This window comes from Mus pahari, chromosome 3, assembly GCF_900095145.1.
Source record: "Mus pahari chromosome 3, PAHARI_EIJ_v1.1, whole genome shotgun sequence".
Classification (NCBI taxonomy): domain Eukaryota; kingdom Metazoa; phylum Chordata; class Mammalia; order Rodentia; family Muridae; genus Mus; species Mus pahari.
The window spans coordinates 73,873,880-73,885,864 of NC_034592.1; the positions used below are offsets into that span (position 1 = coordinate 73,873,880).

Sequence of the window (11,985 nt, forward strand, 5' to 3'; positions counted from 1 at the left end):
GGACATAGTACTACCAGAGGATCCAGCAATACCTCTCCTGGGCATATATTCAGAAGATGTTCCAACTGGTAATAAGAACACATGTTCCACTATGTTCGTAGCAGCCTTATTTATAATAGCCAGAATCTGGAAAGAACCCAGATGTCCCTCAACAGAGGAATGGATACAGAAAATGTGGAACTCAAGAAGAAGAAAGACTAAAATGTGAATACTTCACCCCTTCTTAGAATTGGGAACAAAACTCCAATGGAAGGGATTACAGAGATAAAGTCTGGAGCTGAGATGAAAGGATGGACCATCAAAAGACTGCCCCACGCAGTGGTCCATCCCATAAGCAGCCACCAAACACAGACATTGTTGCATACACCAGCAAGATTTTGTTGAAAGGACCCTGATATAGCTGTCTCTTGTGAGGCTATGCCAGTGCCTGGCAAACACAGAAGTGGATGCAAACAGTCAGATATTGGATCGAACACAGGGGCCCCAATGAAGGAGCTAGAGAAAGTACCCAAGGAGCTGTAGGGGTCTGCAACCCTATAGGAGGAACAACAATATGAAGTAACCAGCAGCCCCAGAGCTCGTGTCTCTAGCTGCATATGTAGCAGAAGATGGCCTAGTCAGCCATTATTGGGAAGATAGGCCCCTTGGTCTTGCAAACTTTATATGCCCCAGTACAGGGGAACACCAGGGCCAAGAAGGGGGAGTGGATGGGTAGGTGAGGGGGGGAAGGTATAGGGGAATTTTGGGATAGCATTTAAAATGTGAATGAAGTAAGTACCTAATAAAAATTGGAAAAAAAGTCATCAATTCCATAATATAAGTAACTTCAAACTTAGATATACTCATTTTAAATTCCTTACAAGATGAAGCTCTTACAATGTCATTCCATGCCCCTAGTTATGTCATCAGGATTGCACTAGCTAATTCTTTTGAGATCATATGAGTTTCTTTTATGTGTTATTTTCTCTTTCATTTTACTTAATATTATCATTTTTATTTTTAATCATTTCCATCATTGTTTGAGCTTTTATTGACACCATTCCTCACTTTCACTTTTCCCCTCCAAACTCTCCTATATACCCATCTTGTTCTATTTCAAATTCATGGTTTATTATGATTAATGTTGTTAAATATATTTTATATGTAAATGTGTGTGTGTTTGTGTGTGTGTGTGTGTGTGTGTGTGTATAGACATATTCCTAAATACATGAATATAGCCTGCTCAGTCTGTATAAACTTAGTTGCATTTGTGGATCCAGGCTGACTATTTAGTTTGGGACAACCAGTTGATAAAGTTGATAAGAGTCTTCCTTGGAGTCTTTCTCCCACTCCTACTACTCCTTAGTTTCAAGGATGTTTAACAGACCTTTTATTGACTTTTTCCATGCCTTTAGGAAATTATTTAAAAGATATATCCACAAAAGTAAAAGATTTTAAAGACCCATCAAAACATGAATTTGTGGTTGGATTTTACAACAAATGATTAGTAAATGTACATATTTCAATTTAATGAATGATATGGTATATTTTTGTTGTTGTTTGTATCCATGTTCTTTAAAATAATACACCCTCATATGGTTTTATTAGAACTATCTTATTTGGTTCTTATTTTAAAATTACTTTATTTATTTTTATTCCCATTGATGACCCCCTCAATCGTCCTCAAACAGTTCCTCATCCTATTCCTCCCCCCTCTTGATTCTAAGAGGGTGCTCCAACCCACCACACCAGGGATCCTCCTTCTCTGTGCCCTCAAGTCTCTGCAGGAGTAAGCACATCTTCACCCACTGAGACCAACCAGGTAGACCTCTGCTATGTTTGTGCCAGGAGCCTCAGCCCAGCTGTACGCTCCTGGTTGGTGCCTCAGTCTCTGGGAGCTCCTTGGCTGCTGCTTTAGCTGAGACTGCTGGTCTTCCTATGGGGTTGCTTTCTCTTTCAGCTTTTTCCATCCTTCCCCTAACTCATCCATAGGGGTCCCCAGTGGTTGGGTCTAAGTATCTGCTTCTGTCTCAGAGGCTAGTAGGGCCTCTCTGAGGACAGACATGCCAGGCTTCTCTCTGTAAGCACATCATAGCAAAGTAGGGTCTGGCCTTGGTGACTGACAGCCCTCCTCCCCACATGAGATGGATCCCAAGTTGGGCCAGTCATTGGATCTCCTTCCCTTCAGTCTTTTCTCCATTTTTGTCCCTGTAGTTCTTTATACAGGAACAATTCTGGATCAGGAATTTTGACTGTGTTTTAGTAACCCTGTCCCTCCAGTTGAGGCCCTGCCTATCTACTGGAGATGGATACTTCATGTTCTCTTTACCCAATTTTGGACATTTTGACTTGGGGTACCTCCAATTAGTCCTGAGAGTGTCTCTCCTCCCATGTCTCTATCATTAGTGCAATGATTAAAATACAAATTTCCACCACGTCTATATATTGTCCTTACCTTTAATATGTAGAATTACTTTTCTCCTTATCAGAAGCAGCTCATGTCATGCTGAGTGAGGTAGAGGATCTTGAGAATAAATAAATTAGGGCAGAGAAGTTATAGCAGCAAGCAAATTTCTAACAATGGAGTCACAAGCATGGAGTGGATGAAAATGCTGGTGTCCCATTGGTAACCTTTTCATATGGAAGTCCCTTCTATTCTCTTCTGCTCCTTCCTCCATCCTGCTACCATGTCCTAATACTGTTTTCTCCTTCTTTTGCATACAAATCTATGAATGAGGGTTATGTAACACAGATGCTATTCTCACTTTTATCTTTCTTTTCCTATAATACTGAAATCAGCCTCTCCCTCTCCTTCTCTCCATGTTCCCTTCTTCCCATTATTCCTCTCTCCCACTGCTCACCACTCTGTGCCCCCATCCTGCTTCCATTTCTCCTTTCTTCCTCTAGCCCCTACCTAACTCTACCACTCTTCCTCTTAATCTCTCCTTTTTCGCTCTTACTTCTCTTCTCTGCTACCCTCTCTCTGTCTGTATTTCTCTCTCTCTCTCTCTCTCTCTCTCTCTCTCACACACACACACACAACACACACAACACACAACACACAACACACACACATATATACATGGGGGGAGCAGAGACACACAGAGAAAAGAAAACCTAACCATATACTGCAATGACTATAGCGTAAGTTAGGTCGGGTGCAACCATTTCTCCTACTTAACTATGATTGTTCATAACAAAGAGCTCCCTGAGATGCTATCAGCAGGTTATTTTATCCTTACCCACAATGGAAACAACAAAATACTTAAATTTTTTAGAACATGATTAATGGACCTGTACCTGCAACCTTGATTTGTGACTAGAACTAATCAATCATAGGAGAATGTGTAGACATATTAAAAATGAAAATAAAGTTCAGATTATTAAGAGTTGGTGTGGATTGTATGTGTCACAGTAAAAAAATACTGAGATCCAGAGAAAGATCAAACCATAACTAAATAGGGAAGAAGAAGATAAAACAGAAACCAACACAAATATTTGACACAAATGTATAAAGGAGTAAGACCTCTGTTGAACATGTGTTGTCACAAATTGCCTTCATAGAACAATTCTGAGTTTAAAGTTCAAGAGAATATTGATAAGAAGCTGACTTAATAAATGATTGTTCAGGTGACCCAGGGACTCAGATTGAAATCTTCTATCCAGGGTCTCTCAGAAACCAGTCTGCACAGGAGAGCATGCAGAACACATAAGCAACAGAGCTTCTTGGACAGGGTTCCTTCTGGTCTTCATACTCATCCAGGAGGCAGAGATGATTCTCGGACTTCTGTGTACCTTCCCTGCTAGAGGAGAGTTGGCCTCCAGGTAGGGCTCTGACCCATGACTCAGGTGAGATCACCATCTTCTATCCAGGGTCTCTCAGAAATCAGTCACCACAGGAGAGTGCCCAGGACTCAGAAGCATCAGAGCTTCTCTGACAGGGTCCCTTCGAGACTTCATCCTCAGCCAAGAGCCAGAGATGATCCTCAGACCTCTGTGCATCTTCCCTGCCAGAGGAGAGCTTGTCTGCAGCAAGTGCTCTGACCCCTGTGACTCAGGAGAGAGTTAGACTCCCAGGATTACTGACAGAGTCTAACAGAATCACAGGAAGAGCAAGCTCCAGCCAGAGGCAGCTAGAACATCTAACACCAGAGATTACCAGATGAGGAAATGCAAAAGTAAGAATATTACTAACAGAAACCAAGACAACTCGGTATCACCAGAACCCAGTACTCCCACCACAGCGAGTCCTAGATACCCCAACACACGAGAAAAACAAGATTTGGATTTAAAATCATAGAGAATTTTAAGAAGGACATTAATAACTCACTTTAAGAAATACAGAACTCTGCTAAACCAGTAGAAGTCCTTAAGCAGGAAACACAAAAATCCTTTAAAGAATTATAGGAAAACAGTGCTAAACAGGTAGAAGTCTTTAAAGAGGAAAAATAAAATCCCTTAAAGAATTACAGGAAAACACAATCAAATAGGTGAAGGACTTGGACAAGACCAGCCAAGTTCTAAAAATGGAAGTAGAAACAATAAAGAAAACCCAAAGGGAGATAACTCCAGAGTTAGAAATCTTAGGAAAGAAATTAGTAACGATAGATGTGAGCATTAGCAACAGAATACAAGACATGGAAGAGAGAATCTCAGGTGTAGAAGATTCCATGGAAAACATGGACAAAACAATCAAGAAAATGCAAAATGCAAAAAGATCCTAACTCAAAATATCCAGGAAATACAGGACACAATAAGAAGACCAAACCTAAGGATAATAGGCATTAGATGAGAATAAATATTTTCAATTTAAAGAACTAGTAAATATCTTCAACAACATTATTGAAGAAAACTTCCCTAACCTAAAGAAAGAGATGCCAATTAACATATAAGAAGCATACAGAACTCCAAATAGACTGGACCAGAAAAGAAATTCCTCCCAACATATAATATTCAGAACAACAAATGCACTAAATAAGGATAGAACATTAAAAGCAGTAAAGGAAAAAAAAGGTCAAGTAACATACAAAGGCAGACCTATTAGAGTTACACCAGACTTNTCACCAGAGACTATGAANGCCAGAAGATCCTGGACAGATGTTATACAGACCCTGAGAGAACACAAATGCCAGCCCAGGCTACTATACCCAGCAAAACTCTCAATTACCATAGATGGAGAAACCAAAGTATTCCATGACAAAACNAAATTCACANAATATCTTTCCTCAAATCCAGCCCTTCAAAGAATAATAAAGCAACAACTCCAACACAAGGAGTGAAACTATGCCCTAGAAAAAGGAAGAAAATAATCCTTCAACAAACGTAAAAGAAGACAGCTGCAAGAACAGAATCCTACTCTAACAACAAAAAGAACAGGAAGCAACAATTACTTTTCCTTATTATCTCTTAATATTAATGGACTCAGTTCCCCAATAAAAAGACATAGACTAACAGACTGGCTACACAAAAANGACCCAACATTTTGCTGCATATAGGAAACCCACCTCAGGGACAAAGAGAGACATTACCCCAGATTAAAAGGCTAGACAACAATTTTCTAAGCAAATAATCCAAAGAAACAAGCTGCAGTAGCCATTCTAATATTTACCCAAAGTTCTCAAAAAAGACAAGGATACTTTCTCTAGCTCCTCCACTAGGGGCCCTGTGTTCCATCCAAGTGGATGCTGACTGTGAGCATCCACTTCTGTAGGAGCTGAAGGAGGCTGCAACCCTGTAGGTAGAACAACAATATGAACTAACTAGTACCCCCTGAGCTTGTGTCTCTAGCTGCATAAGTAGCAGAAGATGGCCTAATCGGCCATCATTGGGACGAGAGGCCCCTTGGCCTTGCAAACTTTATATGACCCAGCACAGGGGAATACCACAGCCAAGAAGTGGGAGTGGGTAGGTAGGAGAGCAGGGGCAGGGGGAGGGTATAGGGAACTTTTGGGATAGCATTTGAAATGCAAATAAAGAAAATATCTAATAAAAAAAGAAAAAATTAATAAGCACAATAATTTAATAATAATCATCCTAATGAAGGAACAAATGGTGTCTAATAACCAATAATAATTCAAAGGAATAAGTATGAAACCCTCTCTTTGTGGTTGTATTGTGTTGTTTTGTTTTGTTTTGTTGTATTTTGTTTTATTTTGTTTTGTTTTGAAACGGGGCCCTAGGAGGTAATCCTGATGATAACTAAAATATGGTCATAAGTAGAAGTACAATATAGAGATAAGTATAACACGCAGAACTGTAAAGAAAACAGAAAAATCCACAACACTCAGAAATATGGGAAAAAGAATTTCAAGTTATTACTTTAAAATGGTTGTCAGTTTTGAGACTTCTTTGGTTTACGTAGTAAGCAAGTTTTTAAAAATAGGATCACATTGATAAGAATATAATTATTGCCCCTGTCATATGTATCACAAGGGAAGCTGGATTCACAGTGTCCCTGCTAGATTGAGGACACTGTTGGTTACATGGCACTCAGTATTCTAAAGTAAACTGTTAGAGAAAGGAACCTACTACATGCTTTCTTTCTATGCTCGCAGGCTACTACTCCACATTGAAGAGTAAGTGAGTCAGTCACACATGTCTTTTAAGAGATTGGATTCTAAGACAGAGCCTTCCTATCAAAGAAGCTAATTAATTCCTGGGAGAGAAAGCACAATAACGAGATCATTGAAATTCATAGGCACTTCTTTAAATATGCTTTCAATGCAGGTTACGAATGCTGTCTCTTTGCATGTCACATATCCTCAGCAAGATTCCCTGTGAGTTGAGAGGATCCTTTGGAGACTTCTGCAAATTTGCCAGCCCCTGCCTTTCAGGATGAATGACCATATTCAGAAATCAAAGATCATCTCTACATAGTTCTTTAAAAGAATCCATTCCATATTCAAACAGCATACTGTCTGTGAAATATCATTAGGTTTTTGGAGGGAAGGAGAGATGTCTCTATGGAGACACTATAAAATATGTGTTGACTTGATGTTTAAAAATGTGTTGAATATTTCATACTGAAAGACTTTCTTTCCTGGAGAAGTTTTCTCTGAGCACTCACAGTACTCACTGAGATCTGGAACTGTTGAGTTATAGCTTTCATCAGTACTACTATGTGGTAAATAGTATAATGTTTGTACATAGGGGTTTGATTTTTTTTTTTTATTCAGGTTCATTAATAAAGTCACAGAGTATATCATCCTTATTCTAGCTCTTCAAGGCATTTGGAAAGTGATTTGCATTTAAATTATCCAATGCTATTCTTGATCCACTTTATACATACGTGATGAATCAGATATGTGAAATTGCAGAATTGAACCAAGTTGAGCAGGAAGAAGAATAACAAAAATTCTCATTTGGTGTCTATCTACAATTTCTGAACTGATGTATTTGGGAATTGTTGAAGCATATTTCCACACTGTTTGCCAGTGTTTTGCAACCTCTACAGTATAACCATGTATGAGAAAGAGGAAAGATGGTCTATGATCCTGTCTGCCTATGAATTTGCCTCAAAAGAACTTTTTTCATAAATGGCATTCAAGTAAGTAAATCATTCAGTCATATCTAAAGTAGTTAGTGAACCAACACCTTTCTTAAATGACAACATGATTAATACAACTGGATGATTTTAATTGCACAATAATTTAAAATGTGGGAGATAAAAATAACTAAAAGATTTGAAGTATGATAATGCTGCCAATTTTTCAGCTTAACTGAGATACGAAAAAAATAATTTCTCTGTTACCACAATACAGACTAGGACTTATAACAATCTGTAGATTAATTATGGTAACCATCTCTTTTGTGTATATGAAAAACTGAACCAGTACCCATTTTTAAAAAGTTCTTAGGAACAGATAATATTTAGTGGTTTACTTTAATATTTTGTTTATAGATAGATAGATAGATAGATAGATAGATAGATAGATAGATAGATAGTGTTCCCTTTCTTTCAATTGACAAATAATACCAACAACACAGATTATATAAAGTGTAAATATCAGCATTGTGCTAAAAGCACTTAGTAACAACCAGTGCAGGAACACAGACTTGTCCCAAACTATATAAGACTAATGACATGGACTTATTAATTATTATGAATTCTTTTACATGTGTTCTTTCATTGTAGCCTTAGGACAATTTCTGCTGAAGCCTTCATATCAGTTTCTGTTCTACTTTAATGCTTTTTGTTATCTATATAGTTATCTAAAACATGAAACTTTGACTTAGTTTAAAATATTGGTAGTTTCATATGTAATTTTAAGATGGTACTATTAAAATTCTAATATCGGGACTAATTGTCTACCTTCTACTGCTCAATGAATGCCAGGCTCTTTCAAGCAAGACCAAGGCTCAGTTTATGATTTTACTACAAAAGGAATTAGATTACATAAATCTGCTCTATGCTTCTATTCAGATCATGACTTACATGTTCTGGTTGTTCATAGAATATGAATAAAACACAGAGTCGTTATATTCACACTGATGGCTGCTGCACTAAACTAATATACACCTTATTAGACTTTGTGCACATAACTGCCTCTATGAGTATAATCTGAACTCCTTTTAGGCCCTGAGTAATCTCAATTGCTAAGCAGATTTGAGATTGCCTAGTGTTTTTATAAACAAACATTGCTTAAATTGGTAATCTTCTGAAGAAGCTATCTACACTGAGAAGACAACTCTGTAGTCTTAAATAATCATAAATATCTAGAACTTTCTTCAATAGTGAAAGAAAATCTTCATTAATTAACTGAAGCAAAGTTATGAATTATTAGAATACAGAAATTATATAAAGATGTGGATGTATCATTTTTTTTCCAGGAAATACAATTGACTGTTTCATAAACTAGATGGAAATTAAGAATAACGTGACCGAGTTTGTTCTCCTGGGGCTCACACAGAATCCACTCTTGCAGAAAATCGTCTTTGTTGTGTTTTTGGTTATCTATGTTTTCTCTGTGGTAGGAAATTTGCTCATTCTAATCACTATTACAAACAGCCAACTGTTGGGGTACCCTATGTATTACTTCCTGGCCTATCTCTCTTTTATTGATGCTTGCTACTCCTCTGTCAATACACCTAAAGTGATTGCTGATTCACTCCATAAAAGGAAATCTATTAAATTCAATGGATGCATGACCCAAGTTTTTGCAGAACATTTCATTGGAGGAACTGAAGTCATCTTGCTTACTGTGATGGCTTATGACCGCTATGTAGCCATCTGTAAACCCCTCCACTATCCAACCATCATGAACAGAAGACTCTGTAACATCCTTGTGGGAGTGTCTTGGGTTGGAGGCTTTCTTCATGGAGGTATACAAATTCTTTTCATTATTGGATTACCTTTCTGTGGCCCTAATGTCATAGACCACTTTATGTGTGATCTGAACCCTTTGCTTGATCTAGCCTGTATTGACACCCACATTCTGGGGCTTTTTGTTGCTGCCAACAGTGGCTTCATCTGTCTGTTAAATTTCCTCCTACTGCTTGTCTCTTACCTGGTCATCCTTAACTCCCTAAGAACCCACAGTGCAGAAGGCAGGCGCAAAGCCCTCTCTACCTGTGTTTCTCACATTACAGTAGTGGTTTTATTCTTTGTGCCCTGCATATTTGTGTACATGAGACCTGTAGCTACATTACCCATTGATAAAGCAGTTACTTTGTTTTATACTATGATAACCCCCATGTTGAATCCATTAATCTATACCTTAAGAAATGCTCAGATGAAAAATGCCATTTGGAAATTGTTTAGTATAAAAATTCAGTCAGATGACAAATAAAGGAACAGTCGTGTGTCTTCAGATTGACTGGAGAAAGAATGGGATGGACAGTTTGGACAGAATCAATATTTAAGTCTTTCTTACAGAACAAAGAAACAAATACCTGTTACTCATGTCTTATACAAAGGAAAGCAGAAACGAGACCCCCACATAGGAAAAACATCTAACTTAGGTTGCTTAATTGTCAAAATAAAACATACACATCACACACACACACACACACACACACACACACACACACACACACACACACTCAGAAAGAGACACACAGACACACAGACAGATAGCCTCTGACTTAAGCATAATCCCAGAAAAATTGATTTTATTTCACCTATTGTAGAAAAGCTATGATTCTGTGAGCTAAATGTAAAGTTTTTCAGGTCAGAAATCCTTGATTCTCCTTTTTATGTTCTATATTATGTAACTAAACAAATATTGCCTTTGGATCTTAAGTTCTGACCATTGACCATTTACAATTTCTTAATCTAAATTAGCACTGACATTTTTGCAGCTGATGACATGATTTTTCCACTGAAGAACCAGATTGAAGAGAATAATGATTAAAGAACTCTTCAGAGCATTCGACTTCTCATTAATGGACTTGTTTATAGGTTTGAATAAAATTATGTCCTAGTCTCTTCCATGTTCAAGTGTAGAACTTAAATGATAAATCACACCATGATTCCAAGTTCTATAATCATAATTTCCTTATTTCTTAATTTTTATTTTCAAATCATTTAGATATATCTATTGTTTATATTGTTGTTGCTGTTGTTACTCGTGTGAAGGTAAGGCATTATTGTTCATACATACTTTGCTAAGTTTGTGGAAGCTAGAGGACAGTTCTCTAGTGTCAACTCTCTCTTTCAACCTTGCTTTCCTTTGTGTAGCTCCAGTGATCAAAAACTAATTACCAATCTCGCAGAGGAAACACCACTACACCCTGAGACATCTTACCCACCTACACTTATCTTTTAAACTTTTAAAACGAAAATATAACTACATTACTATCTCCCTTTATTTCTCTTCTTTCCCTAACTTTTCCCTTGTACCCTTCTCACATGCATTCTATTGCTTTTATTGGTTTATACATTTATTTGTATGTGTTAAATTGCTTATATATTTCTCACTCACTGTGGAGTCACTTTTCGTCATGTTGCTGTCACATATTTCAACAGAGCTATCTGTTAGTGCCTGAGCTGTAGCACTCAATGATGCATATTAGCCCATTGAGTGTGCATCAATACAGTTGATCTAATACATTTTGTCGTTGTTTCATCATTATCACACATGTTTCAGGTTAAACATGCAGCCCTTTGTAAAGTAGTTAACCTGCTCATAGGTCACACTTTAAAATAGACATAAATCTACTTCTAGGGGAAACTGATCACAATGGTGGGAGTAATCCTTAAGGAGAATTAGCAGTGCCTTACATTAGCATGCCCTGACAGAAGACTATTATAGTTCCCTCAGAAAACGTAGGGTAAATCCTTCTGAGCTGAGAACACAAGTCACAATGGAAGGTGGTTTGTTGCATGGGGAGACACTTATATTAATGCCTACAAATGCTCATTGTCTCCTGTTGTATTATTTGCATCTTATTGAGCAATATAAGCCAGAATTTCGGGTTTGTTTTTGTATAATTTTCTCTGCAGCGCATATATATATATATCCTTATATATGTGTGTGTGTGTGTGTGTGTGTGTGTATGTGTATTATACAAAATAAACATTTCTTTTATGAAGAGACAGAACAGGATGATAAAAATAGAGACAAGGAACTATATATATATATGTGTGTGTGTGTGTGTGTGTGTGTGTGTGTGTGTGTGTGTATGTGTGTGTATTCATTGAGAACTCTTAAAGTTCAACTAAGCACATTTTTTTTCCTTTGTATCCAAAGAGGGTCATAATCTTTGGGCATCAGGCATATATTTTTATAACTTGAATTAGAAATATCCTCCATAATTCCATGTTTACATTCTCGCTCCCTAGCATCTACCAAGTAGCTATAATCAGTAACTCCAGATCCAGAGTTTATAATGTATCCTGTGGCCTCCATGGGCACTGTAAACACATCATACATAGACATACATGAATGTAAAAGAGTTATACACATAAAAATAAATGTATAAATAAATAAGAACCCATTTTGTCAATTTTTAAGAAACTTAATCTGCATATAATTAGTATAACTTTTAATTTTCTACCAATAATGT

The 11,985-nt window shown here is 37.3% G+C and overlaps 1 protein-coding gene across 1 annotated transcript; it reads left to right on the forward strand.

Moving 5' to 3' along the window:
* Nucleotides 1-8,837: 8,837 nt before the first annotated feature.
* Nucleotides 8,838-9,767, forward strand: LOC110318091 (olfactory receptor 4C46-like). Its single transcript, XM_021192831.1, has one exon. The coding sequence runs from the start codon at nt 8,838-8,840 to the stop codon at nt 9,765-9,767; it is 930 nt and encodes a 309-aa protein (XP_021048490.1).
* Nucleotides 9,768-11,985: the final 2,218 nt, after the last annotated feature.

Coding starts and splice junctions, on each gene's coding strand:
- LOC110318091 (XM_021192831.1), top strand. CDS start 8,838: ATGGAAATTAAGAATAACGTGACCGAGTTTGTTCTCCTGGGGCTCACA.